Source organism: Chelonia mydas, chromosome 28, assembly GCF_015237465.2.
Source record: "Chelonia mydas isolate rCheMyd1 chromosome 28, rCheMyd1.pri.v2, whole genome shotgun sequence".
Lineage (NCBI taxonomy): Eukaryota > Metazoa > Chordata > Testudines > Cheloniidae > Chelonia > Chelonia mydas.
The window spans coordinates 5581080-5599984 of record NC_051268.2 but is presented as its reverse complement, the minus strand read 5'-3'; the positions used below and the strand labels follow the sequence as shown (position 1 = coordinate 5599984).

Here is an 18905-nt window from a genome sequence, read left to right as displayed (position 1 = left end):
CTTGGCGGCAACAAGAGAAACCTGTTGAAATTGGTTTAGTTTTGACATTTTGCGGCAAAACCAGCATGCTATATATCCGGTAATATTTTGGACATTTTGGCTCTAACATACTTCTAGCTATACTTTAGTATTTAAGAAAGGTGCAAACAAGTTTGTAAACCCCCCCAAAAGAAACTGGCATTTTCTCAGTATCAGCTTTTGATTAATGTCGATGTTTCTCCTTACAGGTTTTTCTTTGAATAAACCCCCCCGGCCCCAGTGATTAGTAAAAGAGAACCCTTTTCGTTTGCAATTGCATTATGTCTTGAGGCAGAGAAAGCGTTTCTGGAAGAGAAACCTACCTCCACTCATCGCTCTTTGAAAAACTGGAGCCGAGAGGAGTGGGTCTGTGGACTGGCACTGTGATGGGAATCATTGGTGGGGGAGGGGGATTTCTAACCCGGTTAAAAATTGGAGACCCCAACACTTCTGCATTCCAGGCACACTTGTTGGGGTCCACGGCTGCACCGGAGAAAGGGGCTGATCCGTGGTGGGCATGCTGCTTCATACCTCACTCAGGGTCGGAACTGGTCTGTGCAAGCGAAAAGGACAGAGAGGCCTCCGATTGCAATAATCCCGTGCAGATAAACCAGGCTTGTCCACCCTCTATCCTGGCACAGCAGGGAAGGTTAGATTTGGAAAACGGTCAGATTCATAAACAAACCCCTTTTCATGCTGACAAACCCAAACAAAGCTGGGACACGCCCAGGGGGGGAACGGCCCTCTCGGCGTCCATGTCGGATGCTCCTTGAGAACGGCTGGCTACCGCAAATGTCCCCTTTTGCTGCCTCCAGGCCGGTCCCCTTGGCTTCAAAGTGCTGACCTAGAGGACGGGCCACCATGGGGGCAGCACCACAAACCCCCACGTCGGAGCAGGAACTCCGGGGCCACAGGCTAAATCCTCCAGTCCCAGCGCAAAATCTTCAGCCGGGCCCTTGTCGCGCCCTCCTGCCTCTGCCTGAGTGGCGAGGGAGACCCCACGAGACGCGCACGCTCCACCTTCCTTCCCACCCGCTGCCATGTAGACGGTGCCCAGCTCTTTGCCTGTGGCAGCCCCTGCCAGGGAAGCCTGGCCACGCGGCCCGAGCCTGAGCGGCAGCCACGGTCCCTCCTCCCGCGGCTGGCCGAGCGCGGCGCAATGGGGGCCCAGGCCAGGCTGAGCGGGAAGGCCCCTGCCGGCCAGACCGAGCTGAGCGATATCCTGCGAGCCTCGCTCGCCTGTCCCCACAGCAGCTGCCTGCCTCTCTGGGCAGGAGAAGGGGACAAAGAAGCACCCACGCCTCAGGCCGGGGGATGAGGCACTCCCCTCCCATGGCAGCGCCCTTCGACTTCAGCCCCGCCAGCGAGGAGTGCTGGGGACCTTCCGAGCAGGATTCGGCCTCAGCAGGTCCCTGACCCCAGGGGCCAGGCTCCTGTCTCTCTGCAGGCCCCTGCCAGGCTTGAAGATCCAGGAGAAAAACAAGGGGGCCGGTTGCTGGCAGAGAATGGGGTCCGTCCCTCCACCGCGGACGTCCCGGCCCAGCGTGTTACGGCTGCAGAACTGGGCGCGGATCCGCTACCGTGGAGAAACAGGCCGCGGCAGATGCAGACAAGCTTCCCTTCAACAGCGCAGATGGGGGGCGGAGGCTGGAGCAGGCCAGGAGCGGATTGACCCTGAAACAAACCACGTAGTGCCACGGGGCCCCCCAGGGACGGGGGACCCCAAACTTCAGGCCAAATCTCATTTCCCAGCCTGCCCCCGAGTCCAGGCCAGCAGTGCAACGGGGCTCAGGCAGGCAGGCTGCTGCATGCCATGGCCGGTGGCCCCAGGCCAACCCCAGAAGCAGCCATCTGCTGGCACGTCTCTGCTCACCCCGGCCGGGGTGGGAGGGGAGGCAGCTCTGGGCGCTGCCCCCACCCCAGGGAGGGCACGGAGGCCTCTGCTCCCCTCCCCCCAGTGGGTGTGCAGGGATGTGCCAGCCGCGCGAAGGTGCCCTCTCTGCCTCCATACTGCTCCCAGAAGTGGCCAGCATGTCCCGGCATCCCCTGGGGGGGCGGTGTCTCCCAGCACGGCCCCTGCCATGAGTACCAACTCCGCATCTCCCATTGGCCAGAGGAGATGTGGGAGCTGTGGCCAATGGGAGCTGTGGAGGAAGCGCATGGAGACCCCCCCCTTGGCCCCACCCACCTAGGGGCTGCTGCCGGAGGGTTGTGTGAGCCGGTCGCTTTGGGAGCTGCACTGCCCGGGGTAAGCGCCACCCCTCCTGCACCCTAACCCTCTCCCCCAGAGCAGAGCCCACACCCTGCATGCACATTTCCTCCCATAGCCCATACCCCTCAGCCCCTCCCACACCCCAGTCCTCTGCCCCAGCCCAGAACCTGCACCCCACACCCAAACTGCCTCCCATAGCTTTGCTTCTCTTCCTTTCACCCAGAACCGTCCTTCTTCTCCTGGGCTGCAAGTAGCCATCCCTGGGAAGCCAAGCGGCAGGCACAGGATTCTGCCTCCCAGCAGCCAACCGCACCTCCCCAGGCTTTGGCAGAATGAACGGTGGAGGTCTACTAACCCCACTTTGCCGCACTGAGGTGCTTAGCTTCTGCCCTGCCTTCCTCAGCCTGACTTTCCTCTTTTGCCCCATCTCTGCCTCACTTCCTCCTTTGGCAAGTCCAGCAAAGAGGCCATCAGGAAGAGCCGGCCTCCATAGGCCAACCTCCAAGGGGAGAGGAGGCCAAGCCACGAGGCTCCACAAGGTGACTGGCCTAGATCCTCTAGCTTTCCCCTGCTGATGCCAAAGGGCTTTCTCAGCTCATTTCACCACCCTCTGTCCTTGAGGGGTTGGGGTTGTCCCAAGGATAGGCCAGTGGGAGAAGTAGGAGCACCTTGCTGGACAGCTAGGAAAAGTAAGCCCTCATGTTTCTCCCTGGTTTTAAACCAGGGACCTTTTGTGGGTTAGGCAAACGTGATAACCACTACACTACAGAAACTCTGTCCCAGGGCTCTGCCCCTCCCTTCAAATTCCATCCACTTGGCTGGCCCTCGCCCTGGCACACACCGATGGGTGAACGTGGAGAAAGTGGTGGCAGCCCTTCCATAGGTCAGCCGATGGAGCAAAGGACTGGAGCCGGTGCTCAGGAAGTCATCCTTACTTCACCCTTGTGACTCCAGCTTGAAGGAGGGCTTCTTTTTCTTCCCCTTGCTGAGAAAGAGGAAGAGAAGAAAGAAAGCTCAGGCGGGCCAACTCGGTGCACAAGCCCCCGCTGTCTTTTCCCGCTGGGGAGCCCGAAATGAGGGATCCCGTGGTGGGTAGAGGTACTACTGCACTCCAAGGAAACAGCCCACCCCTGCACACAAAGGGACCAAAGAGCACGCCAAAGCCTGGGATTGAACCAGGGACCTCTAGATCGTCAGTCTAACGCTCGCCTGAATGAGCAACTTTGGCACCTGCAGGGCACTTTTGTTGGCCTGCTGCTTCTCTGTCCAGGCTGTTTTTGTCAGCCATGGCACACAAAACGGACGTCCTACTGAGCAGCCCACAAAGGCAAGATGAATTTTTGCCTGCCTTGCTTAGCTTGACATGCTTCCTCACCCCATTCCCGCCTTAGTTCCTGGGTTACCTGGTGGCTGAAGGCGACTGGGGCCCAGCGGCACGGGGAGGAAGTTCGGCAGCTAGACCCCGGCAGCAAGAGTCCTGCCGCCACTTGCCGCCCCACCCTGCTCTCCCAGCTTCACCTACTGGCTGCCAGGGACTTGGGCCCACTAGCGTAGCGGAAGGAGATAGACAGATCCACCCTTGCCTTGATGCTCAGGATCATTAAAACATAACTTTGATTGGCGATGGCTAATGAGAGACTGACGTCACTTGCTATTTGATCACTTGAAAATGAGATTGGCCAGTCCTTGGATCTCTCTAAAGCTACGTTTCAGTTCACGAGGGCAAAGGCGAGGAAAAAGACCTTTGAACTCAAGCACTAGGATTAACATTCAAACCCTGGGTCTTACAGTAACTATTTAATGCTGGTCCACCCTGTGTTGGTGACAGTTCAATTTCTAGATGTTAGTACCTTTCAGTTACTATGAAAATTAAAAAGTTTCTATGGGCTTAGAGGAAATGTTTGTTTTTTTTTAATTTGCTATAAATGGCACGAATAAATACAGATTTACAGATCCTAGCCTGCAAATTTATTATCTTATATGATAGAGAAAATCGTGCATCCAAATTGTGCATGAAAACCATGAAATGAGCTACAAATGCAATAAAAAATAAGCTATTCAAAGTCTAAGATGGGGGGGGGGGGCAGCGAAGAAGCGTCTTGCCTGGGGTGCCATTTGGTCTAGAGGAGGCCCTGTCAGGGAGAGCAGGAGTTAGTTTCCCATGTCTATTTTCAGGCTGTAATCTGTGGGCACCCTGCTCTGTGGGAGGGATCCCAGGAGCCCAGACTCAGGGCTGGAGCAGGCCCCTGAGTTAGGGGGTGGCTGCGTGGTTTACAGCGCTCTGACGTCTGAGACCATCTGTCCTTCCCAAAGCCTCAGATCCTAGATCCGATATTTAACTAAAAAAATAAAAAAAATAAAAAGGCCTCAGGGCGCTGCACGGAGGTGCAGGTTGGGGCTGGGACTGGTAAGAGAGTGAGAGTAGCAGGTTTTCTGTATTGTTTCTGCTCTCTTTTTCTTGACTAGTTTCTCTCCTGCAGCAGACTGGCCTGATTTGCATGTGAGCCTGGCTAGCTCAGTTGGTAGAGCATCAGACTTTTAATCTGAGGGTCCAGGGTTCAAGTCCCTGGTCAGGCAGAAAGGGACCCTCTCCTGTTGTGCTATCCCCACAAGAAGTTCAGAAGGCATCTTTTGATGACCCTCCTTGACTTTTCTTTTTCAGGACTTGGCCTTTCCTAGGAAAGGCCCTTTACTCCCTGGGACTGAAGGAGCAACTTCCTCACATGCCCCCTGGACTCGCAGTCTGGAGAAAGAAAGGCCTCTGGGCCTGCAGCAAAGCGCTCTGTGCTGACTTGTTGAGCAAATGCAGGGCTGGCCAGAGTGGCATGTTCCCACAGGGTCCTCCCTGCCAGAAAAAATTGTCCCCATAGAGTGCTCCCTCCTGGAAGTCAACAGAGTTTGAGGGGTCACCTGCCGGTCCCGTGGTGTAAGGGCCAGCGCTCCTGCAATATAAGTTCAAGTCTCAGTGGGACTTCGGGGTCCTTTGGTTGCCAGCTGACCTTCTTATGATTTCTAAAGCTTCATCTTGCTCTCTCTCAAATGACATGGGAGCCTGTCTTTTGCCCACTAGCTGTTGTGACTTGAGCGCAAGAGGGGACGTTTGATCCAGAAGGCTGGCCGTGCCTGGAGTCCTGTAGGTAGGGATGCGAGCTGCATTTCCTCTCAGTCCAGAAGCTGGGCAGAAGTCAGGCCTAGGAGGCAGCCCTATTGGTTGACCTACTGGCCCAAAGTCACTTGGGCGGCGTTGGTGTTCCCCAGGAATGCTGAAGGGAGGGAGAGTTAATACTCCTCCCTGTCGGTCAGGGCGGAAGAGGAGGGCCGCAAGAGGGGGCAGGGTGATGAGCCGGGCCTTCTCGCATTCGGTCAGCGATGAGGTGGGGAATGCGAACTGGGAGAAGCAGTTGCTGGCCTGTGAGGAATCCCAGGCTTTGGCATGCTCTCTGTGTGCAGGGGGTGGCTGCTTTCTGCAAGCACAGCGGTGCTTTTACCAGCCATGAGTCCCTCATTTCGAGCTCCCAAGCAAGAAAAGACAGTGTGGACTTGTGCACCGAGTTGACCCACTTGAGCTTTCTTTCTTCTCTTGCTCTTTCTCAGCAAGGAGAAGAAAAAGACGCCCTCCTTCAAACTGGAGTCAGAAGAGTGATGTAAGGATGACTTCCTGAGTGCCAGCTACAGTCCTTTGCTCTACCAGCTGACCTATCGAAAGGCTGCCACCACTGTCTCCAGGTTCACCCATTGGTGTGTTCAGAATGGAGAGGGGTAACTAGTGGTGGTCCCCAAGGGTCACGCCTAGGACCAGTCCTATTCAACTTATTCATAAATGATCTGGAGAAAGGGGTAAACAGCGAGGTGGCAAAGTTTGCAGATGCTACTAAACTGCTCAAGATAGTTAAGACCAAAGCAGACTGTGAAGAACTTCAAAGAGATCTCACAAAACTAAGTGATTGGGCAACAAAATGGCAAATGAAATTTAATGTGGATAAATGTAAAGTAATGCACATTGGGAAAAATAATCCCAATTACACGTACAATATGATGGGGGCTAATTTAGCTACAGCTAATCAGGAGAAAGATCTTGGCGTCATCGTGGATAGTTCTCTGAAGACGTCCGGGCAGTGAGCAGCGGCAGTCAAAAAAGCAAACGGGATGTTAGGAATCATTAAAAAAGGGATATAGAATAAGATGGAGAATAGCTAATTGCCCTTATATAAATCCATGGTACGCCCACATCTTGAATCCTGCGTACAGATGTGATCTCCTCATTTTAAAAAAGATAGACTGGCATTAGAAAAGATTCAGAGAAGGGCAACTAAAATGATGAGGGGTTTGGAACGGGTCCCATATGAGGAGAGATTAAAGAGGCTAGGACTTTCCAGCTTGGAAAAGAGGAGACTAAGGGGGGATATGATAGAGGTCTATAAACTCATGAGTGGTGTGGAGAAGGTGAATAAGGAAAAGTTATTTACTTGTTCCCATAACAGAAGAACTAGGGGCCACCAAATGAAATTCATGGTCAGCAGGTTTAAAATAAATAAAAGGAAGTTCTTCTTCACACAGCGCACAGTCAACCTGTGGAACTCCTTGCCTGAGGAGGTTGTAAAGGCTAGGACTATAACAGGGTTTAAACTAGATAAATTCATGGAGGTTAAGTCCATTAATGGCTATTAGCCAGGATGGGGAAGGAATGGTGTCCCTAGGCTCTGTCTATCAGAGGGTGGAGATGGATGGCAGGAGAGAGATCACTAGATCATTACCTGTTAGGGTCACTCCCTCTGGGGCCCCTGGCATTGGCCACTGTCGGTAGACAGGATACTGGGCTGGATGGACCTTTGGTCTGACCCAGTCTGGCCGTTCTTCTGAAGAGAGGGGCAGAGCACTGTGTCAGAGTCTCTGTAGTGTAGTGGTTATCACGTTTGCCCAACATGCAAAAGGCCCCTGTTTCGAAACATGACGGGCTACTTTTCCTAGCTGTCCAGCAAGGCGCTCCTACTTCTGCCACTGGCCTGTCCCTGCGATAACCCCAACCCCTAGCGGACAGAGGGTGGTGAAATGAGCTGAGAAGAAGCCTTTACATCAGCAGGGGAAAGTTGGAGGATCGAGGCCAGTGACCTTTTGAAGCCTTGTGGCTTGGCCTCCTCTGCCCTTGGAGCTTGGCCTATGGAGGCCGGCTCTTCCTGCCGGCCTCCTTTGCGTGACTTGCCAAAGGAGGAAGTGAGGCAGGGATGGGGCAAAAGAGGAAAGTCACGCTGAGGAAGGCAGGGCAGAAGCTAAGCGGCGAAGTGGGGTTAGTAGAGCTCCACCGTTCGTTCTGCCAAAGCCTGGGGAGGTGCGGTTGGCTGCTGGGAGGTAGAATCCTGTGCCTGCCGCTTGGCTTCCCAGGGATGGCTACTTGCAGCCCAGGAGAAGAAGGACGGTTCTGGGTTAAAGGAAGAGAAGCAAAGCTATGGGAGGCAGTTTGCATGTGGGGTGCAGGTTCTGGGCTGGGGCAGAGGACTGGGGTGTGGGAGGGGCTGAGGGGTGTGGGCTATGGGAGGAAATGTGGGTGCAGGGTGTGGGCTCTGCACTGGGGGAGAGGGTTAGGGTGCAGGAGGGGTGGCGCTTACCCCGGGCAGTGCAGCTCCCAAAGCGACCGGCTCACACAACCCTCTGGCAGCAGCCCCTAGGTGGGTGGGGCCAAGGGGGGGTCTCCATGCGCTTTCTCCACAGCTCCCATTGGCCACAATTCCCACATCTCCTCTGGCCAATGGGAGATGCGGAGTTGGTGCTCATGGCAGGGGCCGTGCTGGGAGACACCACCCCCCCCAGGGGATGCCGGGACATGCTGGCCACTTCTGGGAGCAGTATGGAGGCAGAGAGGGCACCTTCGCGCGGCTGGCACATCCCTGCACACCCACTGGGGGGAGGGGAGCAGAGGCCTCCGTGCCCTCCCTGGGGTGGGGGCAGCGCCCAGAGCTGCCTCCCCTCCCACCCCGGCCAGGGGTGAGCAGAGACGTGCCAGCAGATGGCTGCTTCTGGGGTTGGCCTGGGGCCACCGGCCATGGCATGCGGGCAGCCTGCCTGCCTGAGCCCCGTTGCACTGCTGGCCTGGACTCGGGGGCAGGCTGGGAGATGAGATTTGGCCTGAAGTTTGGGGTCCCCCGTCACTGGGGGGCCCCGTGGCACTACGTGGTTTGTTTCAGGGTAAATCCGCTCCTGGCCTGCTCCAGCCTCCGTCCCCCCATCTGCGCTGTTGAAGGGAAGCTTGTCTGCATCTGCCGCGGATCCGCGCCCAGTTCTGCAGCCGTAACACGCTGGGCCGGGACGTCCGCGGTGGAGGGACGGACCCCATTCTCTGCCAGCAACCGGCCCCCTTGTTTTTCTCCTGGATCTTCAAGCCCGGCAGGGGCCTGCAGAGAGACAGGAGCCTGGCCCCTGGGGTCAGGGACCTGCTGAGGCCGAATCCTGCTCGGAAGGTCCCCAGCACTCCTCGCTGGCGGGGCTGAAGTCGAAGGGCGCTGCCATGGGAGGGGAGTGCCTCATCCCCCGGCCTGAGGCGTGGGTGCTTCTTTGTCCCCTTCTCCTGCCCAGAGAGGCAGGCAGCTGCTGTGGGGACAGGCGAGCGAGGCTCGCAGGATATCGCTCAGCTCGGTCTGGCCGGCAGGGGCCTTCCCGCTCAGCCTGGCCTTGGCCCCCATTGCGCCGCGCTCGGCCAGCCGCGGGAGGAGGGACCGTGGCTGCCGCTCAGGCTCGGGCCGCGTGGCCAGGCTTCCCTGGCAGGGGCTGCCACAGGCAAAGAGCTGGGCACCGTCTACATGGCAGCGGGTGGGAAGGAAGGTGGAGCCTGCGCGTCTCGTGGGGTCTCCCTCGCCACTCAGGCAGAGGCAGGAGGGGCGCGACAAGGGCCCGGCTGAAGATTTTGCGCTGGGACTGGAGGATTTAGCCTGTGGCCCCGGAGTTCCTGCTCCGACGTGGGGGTTTGTGGTGCTGCCCCCATGGTCACCCGTCCTCTTGGTCAATGCTTTGAAGCCAAGGGGACCGGCCTGGAGGCAGCAAAAGGGGACATTTGCGGTAGCCAGCCGTTCTCAAGGAGCATCCGACATGGACGTGGAGAGGGCCGTTCCCACCCTGGGCGTGTCCCAGCTTTGTTTTGGTTTGTCAGCATGAAAAGGGGTTTGTTTATGAATCTGACCGTTTTCCAAATCTAACCTTCCCTGCTGTGCCAGGATAGAGGGTGGACAAGCCTGGTTTATCTGCACGGGATTATTGCAATCGGAGGCCTCTCTGTCCTTTTCGCTTGCACAGACCAGTTCCGACCCTGAGTGAGGTATGAAGCAGCATGCCCACCACGGATCAGCCCCTTTCTCCGGTGCAGCCGTGGACCCCAACAAGTGTGCCTGGAATGCAGAAGTGTTGGGGTCTCCAATTTTTAACCGGGTTAGATATCCCCCTCCCCCACCAATGATTCCCATCACAGTGCCAGTCCACAGTCCCACTCCTCTCGGCTCCAGTTTTTCAAAGAGCGATGAGTGGAGGTAGGTTTCTCTTCCAGAAACGCTTTCTCTGCCTCAAGACTTAATGCAATTGCAAACGAAAAGGGTTCTCTTTTACTAATCACCGGGGCCGCGGGGGTTTATTCAAAGAAAAACTGTGAGGAGAAACATCGACGTTAATCAAAAGCTGATACTAAGAAAATGCCAGTTTCTTTTTGGGGGGTTTACAAACTTGTTTGCACCTTTCTTAAATACTAAAATATAGCTAGAATTATGTTAGAGTCAAATGTCGAAAATATGACAGGATATAGTATGTCTGGTTTTGCCACAAAATGTTAAAACTAACCAATTTAAACAGGTTTCTCTTGTTGTCGCCAAGCAGAACCGAACATAAAAGCTTAATACCCTCAATGTGTTTGCATAGACCTGCCTTTCCGCTTCCTTTGGGTTTCATTTTATTCTATTTTCGTTTGTTATGTTACGTGAAAAAGACATGGCGGTGGCTGAAGCTCGTGCTTTCAGACAGTTAACAAACGTGGAATTGGTGTCACAGGGAAAGGAAGAACCTTGGGTCAATCGTCTGTAACGAACTCATTTGCTGAAACAGAGAACTCAGCAGGGGAGAGCCAGGCACCTTCTCACAGAGGATTGTTGTGGGTACCGATTTTAGCAGTTAAGCCCTATATTTGGTATAAATAATTAGTAACATGTAAGCCGTGTGCCTAATCGGGAGCTCTCTCTTTAAGAGACCAGTTGGTGGGAGGTAGGAGTGATCTGGTCTGGGTCATTGTTGCTAGGCAGATTAAGCACTCCCCATCCAGAAGCTTCCGGAAGTGGGTTGGGTGGTTTTGGGTCTGCGCCCATGGGTTCCCTGGTGCTGGACTCAGGCTGCAGTCATAGAATCACAGGGTGGGACGGGACCTCAGGAGGTCATCGAGTCCAACCCCTGCTCAAAGCAATCCCCAGTTTTTGCCCGGGTCCCTTGCGGGAGGGGGAAGGACTGCCCCTGCACTCCCCAGCCGCGGGAAGCGGAGGGGGGCGGCTGGCAGAGGGCACAGGGGAGTGGGCTGGGGCCGGGTTGCTCCACGTCCCACCATTGCTGGTGACTGCGGGGTCCGGCCCGACCCCTGCTGCCGGGGCAGGCCCCCTGCCCGTCCTCCGGGCTGCGTCCGTGGCTGGGGGAAGAGGCTTGGTGGGGGACAGGTTGGATGGGCCTGGGGCAGGGGGTGGGCCGGGGGCAGAGGACGACGAGGCAGGGTGGAGGGTGTTGTCTCGGGCCCCACGCCCCCCTCGGGACAGCCCTGCCCCAGGCAGTGGGTGCAGCCCACGGGCCGGGGGGCTGGCCAGGGGATGGGGCTGGCTGGCGGAGCTGGGGGGGGCCACATCTGCAGCAGGCAGCTGCCAGGGGCCCCGTGAAATGTGGGGCAATTTGGTGCCCAGAGTTCAGGGTGCCCTACACAGCTGCATATTCTGCACCCGCCTCGGGATGCCCCCGGACGGGATGGTGGGGTGGGAGGGGGGAGGCAGAGAGGGGACGGGGGGGCTCTTTTCCCTTCTCTCTTCACTTTCTGTTCTTCTCCCCCAGCCTGCGGCGGCTCCGCTGGGGCTGAGGCAGCTCCGAGGCTTCTCCCCGGGGCCGGGGGCAGAGAGTCACTTTCCTGCCCCCCCCAGCCCCCCCCCCCACCGGGGTCTCCCGCTCATCGGGGGGCTCCGGCTGGGGGCGGGCAGAGCCCGGGGGTGCCCAGGGGGCGGGTCCCAGCTGGAGAAAGCCCCCCCCGGCCGGGCACGGGGGGGGTTAATGACGGGCCCCCCCCAGCAGGGACCCCAGGGGGGAGCCGCAGCTGCCCAGCCCGGGCTCCCGGGTCCCACGGGGCAGCAGCAGCGTCTGGTCTGGGCCCGAGCCCCGCCCCCAGGCGCTGCCCCGCCCCCGGTCTGCTCCAGGCCCCGCCCCCAGGCGCTGCCCCGCCCCCGGTCTGCTCCAGGCCACGCCCCCAGGCGCTGCCCCGCCCCCGGTCTGCTCCAGGCCACGCCCCCAGGCGCTGCCCCGCCCCCGGTCCGCTCCAGGCCCCGCCCCCAGGCACTGCCTCGTGTCGGGTCTCTCGGAGGAGCAGCTGCGGCTTCCCCCGGGGTCTGTGCTGGGGGGGCCCGTCATTGACCCCCCGTGCCCGGCTGGGGGGGCTTTCTCCAGCTGTGTCCAGCCCCTGGCTCTGCCCGCCCCCGCCCTGGTGAGTGGGAGACCCCGCGGGGGGGGAGCGCTGGTGGGGGGGCAGGAAGGTGACTCTCTGCCCCCGGCACGGCTGGGATTGGGGGGGGGGCAGAGACTCGGGCCCGGCGGGGGGGGTCCCTTGGGGGGTGAGCAGGGGATGAAGCCGGAGTTGCGCGGGGGGGTGTTGAACTGTCTCTGTGCAGCCAGGAAATTCCCGGAGGGGGGAGTGGGGGGCGGGGGGGAGTTAATTGGATCATGTCCCTGTTTGTGCCCCTTCCACCCCCCCCCCCACGGACACAAATGCCCCCAGTTCTCCCCTTTTCTCTCTCGGTAGCTCCCACGTGGCTGTAAACTCCCCCCCCCCCCCCCATCCGCTCTCTCGTCTCCCCTGATCCCCCCCCGTCTCTCCCTCCTCCTCACATGTCCATTGAAACTCTCCTCCCGTGGGGGGGGGATTCCCCCCCCCCCGTTTTATCCGCAGCGATTTGTCCCGGTGTCGGGGGAAGTTGGAGCCCGGAGCCATCCCCCAACCTGGCTGCCCCCGGCGTGGGGGTGGGAGGAGACGCCGGGTCTCTGCCGGGGCGGGGAAGGGAGGGGCCGTGTCCCCCCTGGGGCTGCCCCCGATCCCGGCTTCCCAGTCCCACTTGCTGCCCCCCAACCACAGCACCGCTGCCCCCAGCCCCCACCTGCCCCCCACCTCCCCATCCCCCCCTGCCGCCCCCTCCCCTCCTCCAGGGAGCCCTCCAGCTCCCCCCCCCCGCCCTCTTCAATCAGCCCCTCAGAGGGCTCCCTGCTGCCCAGGTGAGCGGGGGCGGTGGGGGGGACCATCACTTTCTGTTTATGTATTGGACAGGCTGGATTTTATATGACAAACGGTCCCCCTTTTCCAGCTAGCTATTTAATAGCCACATCAAATCCCCCCCGGTCTTGGTGTTTATCCCATGTTCTCAGTTGCGTAGTTTGTGACACGTTTTCTCTGTACGTCTCAAAGATTGATAAAAAATACCCTCAACATTTGCCCCCCTTTTACTCTAGTTGTCTACTTCTAATTGAATATGCCCCTGAGAGCTTTCCCTGTCTCTGTAATTATAAATTACGAAGAAACTCTCAGATTCACACCTTTTCTCACATTCCTGAATATGGATCTAAAACGTTTGCCAATGTTGCCCATTTCTGCTCTATTCATTGACCAAATAGTGGTGGGATATACACTCAGCTTTTACCTCCTATCAACGACTGCGATAAAATCCCTCTCATTTTCCACTTTCCTCTCTATCATTTGCATAAATGGATCCAAAATCCCTCAGATTTCCACCCTTTCTCTTTCATTTCTGAACGCTGATCTGAAATCTCAGGTTTCCCTCTTACTATGTCATTATCAAATGTGAATTAAAAATCCTCCCGGGTTTGCGGCTGTTCCCCATGTCTCTAAATCCCAGCAACTTCCCCTTCCTTGGGGGGAACCTGTCGCCCTGAGTCCTTCTCCATCCTGGTTGGGAAATTAGCCCCCTGCAACAATGATCATCTTTCCCTCTCCTTTGAGAATTATTTGTTCCCTCCTTTCTCTCTGTTAAAAATGTCTGCTGATAAAAGAGACTAGCCATATATTCAAAACCCATCAAAGCCAGAGGCTACCCCTGTTTGGGGGATCAGTTCCCAGCTGGTAACAGGAGAGTTGTCTGGACCCTTTTCTTTTCTCTAGCCGGCACGGGATGGGGAGGTCCCTCTGAGTGCAGCGTGGGTCCAGAAGTATCCCAAACCCCATGACAAAGGTTCTCCGTGAGGGGTGGCTTCCTGCAGTGCTAAGATGCAGCCACCTCTGGGGTGGATCCATGGTGGCCATTATTTGCTGATGACAAGGCAAGGAAATTTCTTACCTATTTTGGCCCTCCAGGCCGTCCATTCTCCTGTTAAATAAGCATCCCCCGGGCTCCCTCTGCCCGTGTGACTGGCCAGCAAGGGGTGGTGATAACTTTCTATCCACTTGTCAGACACTGCGAGGGAACACTGTTGCTGGGGGGTGCATGTCTGTGTGGGGAGATTGCAGCGGGAGCTGAAGGGGCATTGTGGTAGGGGGAGGCCTCTGGGTGGCTGGGCAGGGGGGACCCTAGTCAGGTTGGTGGGTTCTCGAGGGTTTGGGGTTTCGGGGGGTAGTTCTGATGTGCCCAGCCCTAAGGCTCTGGGTCCTGGAGGTGGGTATCGCTGGGGGCCTGTTGGCTGCAGACCAGTGGGGGTGGGGGTCTCTTGGGGAGGTGGGGCAGGGGGTTAGAGGGTACCTGGTGCTGTGCCAGGGGCTCTGTCTGGGATTGCCCAGCTGGCTCCTGGGACCATTGCCATGCCCAGTGCCCAGAGCTGTGGTGGGGCGGTCCCTGGCGCAGAGCGAGGGGTCCTCCTGCAAAGCATCAGGGGGTCCTGCTGGGAGGAGGAGGGGGTCCCAGGCAAATGGCCTGGCAGATCCTGGTGGAGGGCAGGTGGGGGTCCTCGGCAGGCAGTGGGGAAATCCCAGGCAGGCAGTGAGGGACTATAAAATGACTGTACACAAACAGCCCCCCACCCCATTTCTCCTCCCATTTGCAGGAGCAAATCCAGCCCTGGGGGAGCAAACAACCCAGGAATGAGAGTTTCCTAGCAGACAGGCATGGAGAGGGCACAGGGAAAAGGAGATAGAGAGACTGAGAGGGTCCGTGGGATAAAAGAGTTTCGAGAGAGATTTCCAGCTCTCTAATCTGCCCAGACAGATGCATTACTGCACTGTGGGGAGAATCACTTTCCTGTGGACAAGACGAGGATCAGAGAGAGGAAAACCCAGTTCCTGACCCCATATCCCTCCTGCTGGGGTGTGGCTGCCGTGGGGTCAGTGTCAGTGGGAATCCTCGAAAGGGACTCCTTTGGTTCTGCTTTTTTCTAGGATTGCGTTCAGGGACTTTGTTATGGGATGCGGGAGGGAGAAAGGAGGTAAAAGTGTGTCTGTGGGCCTAGCCTGGCAGGAGGGGCCAGGTCTCTGCTGTAATGAAGAGACTGAGCATTTTCTCAGCACGGCAGAATCTAGGATCTCGCTCTGCAGGGAAAGAGCCTGGGGGAGGAGTGATGTGAAATGAACTAATGCCCGTTCCTAAACCTCCACAACGGCCCTTCTCGCCCAGCCAGGCTGCAGAACGACGCTCACGTTTCGTTCCGGTTCATCCCGTCCTCCCATGGGACAGGGGAGCGACATGGCCGCAGAGGAGCCAGCTGAGGTAGGGATTATTGGGGGGGGTTCTGATCTGTTCCTGCAGGAGGGAGAGGGACAGCAAATACACCGGAGAGGGGAGGGTTTGCACCGTCTGGTTTGGAGGTTGGAGCGGGGCAGGAAATGCACAGGGTGGAGAAAGGGAGGAGGCCAGGGGGTGGCAGACCTGCTGGGAGTTGTTGCCTAGATTCGAGGAAGAGACCCATGAGGTTCGGAGGTGGAAAAGCTCCAATTTGGTGAACAGAAAATAACCCAGCTACATGGGGCTGGGAAAAAGGCCCAGACTCCTAGTGCTGGAGCCTGAGCCAACTAACCAGCGGGTGCCTTGAAATATGAAGGGGGCAGCCAGCAGTCAGGCTTAGGGGAGATTCCCCTGCCTCATATCCAGCTCCTGACAAGGAGGAGGGTGTTGGGCTTCCTACAAGAGATCTCTCCATAGACCCGGCTCGGGGCAGCATCTCCTGTATCGGTCTGTGGCTAGTAGGTGTGTGATGGATCTGCTGGGAGAGAGGAGGGGCTCTCTCTTCGCCCCCTCACCCTGGTGTTTCCTGGGTGCTCTGAGTGGGGTGGGGGTGGGACTCTGCGATCCACCCAGAGTTTCCGTTTGATTGGCTCCTCTCCCCCACGAATAGTGGGGCTGTGAGTGGGGCAGCAGGTCCTGAGTGTGGGGCTCTTGCTCTTTCAGGGGCCGGTGACCTTCGAGGAGGTGGCTGTGTATTTCACCAGGGAAGAGGGGGCTCTGCTGGACCCTGCTCAGAGAGCCCTCTACAGAGACGTCATGCAGGAGACCTATGAGAATGTGACCTCGCTGGGTAAGGGTTCCTGTCCCCTCGGTTCTTGGAGGGGGAAATGAAGAGATGAGGTTCACCTCACCCCCGCAATGGCATCTCTGCTCTGTCCTGTTCCAGCATCACCCCAGCGTGCCAGTGACCCACACACGACCAGAGACCCTCCCCTGCTGCAGAACACTGTGGGGACAGAGCCCAGGGGCAGTACCGCACAGTGTCCGATATCTCCTCTTTGCACAAGTGAAACGGGGGGGTTAGGTCCAGCGTAACGAACAGAAGCTTCCTACTTGTGGCCTTCTCTCAAACCCTGAGCCTTCTCCACCCAGACCAGAATGTGCTTGGGGTGTAAGAAGCAGGCTGCTGGAGTCAGGGCTGCTGGTCCAGGGTTACTGATCACACAGACACTCGGGGCGTCCTTGAATGCTGGCTGGGGGAATCCAGACAAGGGAGCTCCAGCAGCAGAACATTGAATCTCACCCAGGATTACAGATGACACAACTCCTCATTGCTCCGGATTGCACCCGTGCATGCGAAAATGGCCTAGGTTGCTGGTGAAAATCCTTGAGACCCGGAGAGTTGCTCCCCCCATCCCCATGTGCAATAGCCAGAATCTCTCTTCTCTGCAGACTTGAGAGAAGTTTTTTGAGTCCCTCATTCCTGAAGTCACACGACCCCGATTCTTATTTTTCACATTCTGCTTTTCTAGACTATTTAGAGTCTGTTGCTTCTGAATGATAGTTTCTAATATCCCAGTTTTCTTCACACCCAGGGATTTTCCTACTCCCTCCCATTGCACTGGACTCACTAGGTTCCCAGTATTTAAGAACGACCACACTGGGACAGACCAAAGGTGCATCTAGCCCAGTGTCCTGTCTTCCGACAGTGACCAGTGCCAGGTGTCCCAGAGGGAATGAACAGAACAGAGAATCATGAAGTGATTCATCTCCTGTCACCCATTCACAGCTTATGACAAACAGAAGTTAGGGACACCATCCCTGCCCATCCTGGCTCATAACCATTCACGGACCTGTCCTCGATAGATTTCTCATGGTGGCTTTTTTTTTTTTTTGTAACCCTATTATAATCTTGGCCTTCACAACGTCCTCTGGCAAGGAGTTCCCCAGGTTGACTGTGCGTTGTTTTCCAGTGGGCTGCAATATGGTGCTATCCTGACATCTAGTACTGCTGAGATCCTGCATTCAGTGATATCCCTGCCCTTCCTGTTCCCGTTCTCATAAAACATTAAGAGCATTCAAATGCATATTTACCTTCATTCCCTCAGCGGTCCTCATGGGAATCCCTGATCGGTTCCAAAGTGTATTAAAACCTTTCTTAAAGGGTTACCTCTTGGTGGTTATCAGGTCCTGTGAGTTTGTAGCCTAGAAAGACCCCCCTCAGTCAGCTCAAACTCAGCTTTTTATCCCCCAAAAGTCTGTCGTCTTCAGTCTCCTGAATGAGGGGAAATCTGTCACTACCCCTTTCTGCGTTGGGTAAAGCTTCAAAAGGTGGAGCTCTGCATAACTAACCTTGAGATCTGGCATTCATCACCCCGTAGTGATACCAGCTTGCACAGGAAACCCATCCCGCAGCCCTTCCTGGTATCATCTGGCGCATCTTGGCATCGTAGTCTGTGAAGAATTCATGCTTTCAAGGGCTGGCTTAGCTATACAGATAACAGTCATAATTAGGGCAAGAGTTTGCAGGCAATGAAAACAGAGTAACTGAGAAACGTGAGCAATATCTAATCCTTTAAAGCCTGAAAGTGCCTTGAGGGGACAGGAGCCAGCTGTGTGGGGAGGTGGGGCCCAGACACTGGGCATTGAGAGCCTAGAGCCAGCTGTGCGCTGGAGAGACGGGGCATGAACCAGCTGTGTGCATGGGAGATGAGCAGGGGAGAGGTGCTGTGGACACGGCCGCGAGCAGCTGTGAGTGCCGTCCTCTCTGCAGCATGATGAGGGAGCCTGGCGTCCCACTGCTGATCCCAGACTTGTATGAGGAGGGAAGAAATTGTCAGCAAGTCTCAACCGCAGCCAGCCTGTGCCCTGGGGAGGAGTCGGGGGTCTCCAGGGAGAAATCTGGGGGGTTGTGACCCTGCATGCCCCACCCCCCCTCTGATCAGCAATTCCAGTTATTAACGATGATTCCAGAAACGAAGAGTAATTTCAGGAAAAAATGCAGTCCTAGCAACAATTTCCGGAAAACACTGGCCCTAGTTGTAACATTAAATCCGATAGTCTCAAGATATAGGCCTGTGTTGATCAGATCTGTCGCTCTGCCTTCACGGAGTTCACTCTGCTGGTGGGTTCTCCCCCTTCCCCCATTCTGTGTCTGCCTTGTCTATTTCCATTGAAACTTCTTCAGGGCACGGGCCGTCAACTCTTCTCGGTTTGTACTGTGCCTAGCAAAATGAGGACCCACTGTTAGTTGGCCCTTAGGCACTAAGGTAATGAATATGATTTATTATACTCATCTCCTGGCACTTTGAGCCAAGGAAGCCGGCCTCGGGACATTACTACTTAAAAAGGAGCTGGGCTTAAAAGCATGGAATATTCTTTGAGACAAGTATCCCACAAATTCCACTGACCTCCCTTGGTTTCTTTGCTTTGAGCAGGGTTTCCAGTTTCCAAATCTGATGTGATCTCGCAGCTGGAACGAGGGGAGGAGCCGTGGGTCCCAGACCTTCATGGCTCTGAGAAAAAAGTGCTCCCGAGAGCTGCCTGCACAGGTGAGGCATTGGTTAAACCAACCCCAAAACTCTCCATGAATACAGGAAACATTTGGGATGCCCTACAAAGACCTTGTGAGCTCTCCAAGTTCAGGATTGTTCCCTGCAGATATGGAACCATTAGGCAGAGGTCACTCATGGCTTCCCACCTATGCTGACTGACAGCTGCAGCAGGTCCCTCCCCAATCTCGCTGTCCCCTGAGATTTCTTCTGAGATACGGACCCAGAACTGATCCCTTCCTTTCTCTCCTCTGGGGA

At 56.5% G+C, this 18905-nt stretch overlaps 3 protein-coding genes and 1 non-coding gene across 17 annotated transcripts in view; 3 read left to right on the top strand and 1 right to left on the bottom strand.

Annotated features, from left to right (window-relative positions):
* LOC102943236 (zinc finger protein 883) overlaps positions 1 to 18905 on the bottom strand; it is a 2438435-nt gene that overhangs the window by 267902 nt on the left and 2151628 nt on the right. The window lies entirely within an intron of this gene.
* LOC119564595 (zinc finger protein 883) overlaps positions 1 to 18905 on the top strand; it is a 1467279-nt gene that overhangs the window by 178946 nt on the left and 1269428 nt on the right. The window lies entirely within an intron of this gene.
* Positions 1 to 18905, top strand: part of LOC122463947 (zinc finger protein 501-like) — a 200335-nt gene that overhangs the window by 178661 nt on the left and 2769 nt on the right. The window contains exons 2-5 of one of the 4 annotated variants that reach the window (XM_043537514.1): positions 14483 to 14758; positions 15053 to 15141; positions 15820 to 15946; positions 18534 to 18647. In XM_043537514.1, coding sequence (XP_043393449.1) covers positions 15100 to 15141; positions 15820 to 15946; positions 18534 to 18647 — 283 coding nt within the window. In that variant the 5' untranslated portion in view covers positions 14483 to 14758; positions 15053 to 15099. Of the gene's footprint in view, positions 1 to 11784; positions 11925 to 14482; positions 14759 to 15052; positions 15142 to 15819; positions 15947 to 18533; positions 18648 to 18905 lie in introns of those variants that run through there. The other 3 variants (XM_043537515.1, XM_043537517.1, XM_043537516.1) reach the window with 3 other exon arrangements.
* On the top strand, positions 4735 to 4807 carry TRNAK-UUU. Its single transcript has one exon. It is a non-coding gene; the product is annotated as a tRNA-Lys (tRNA).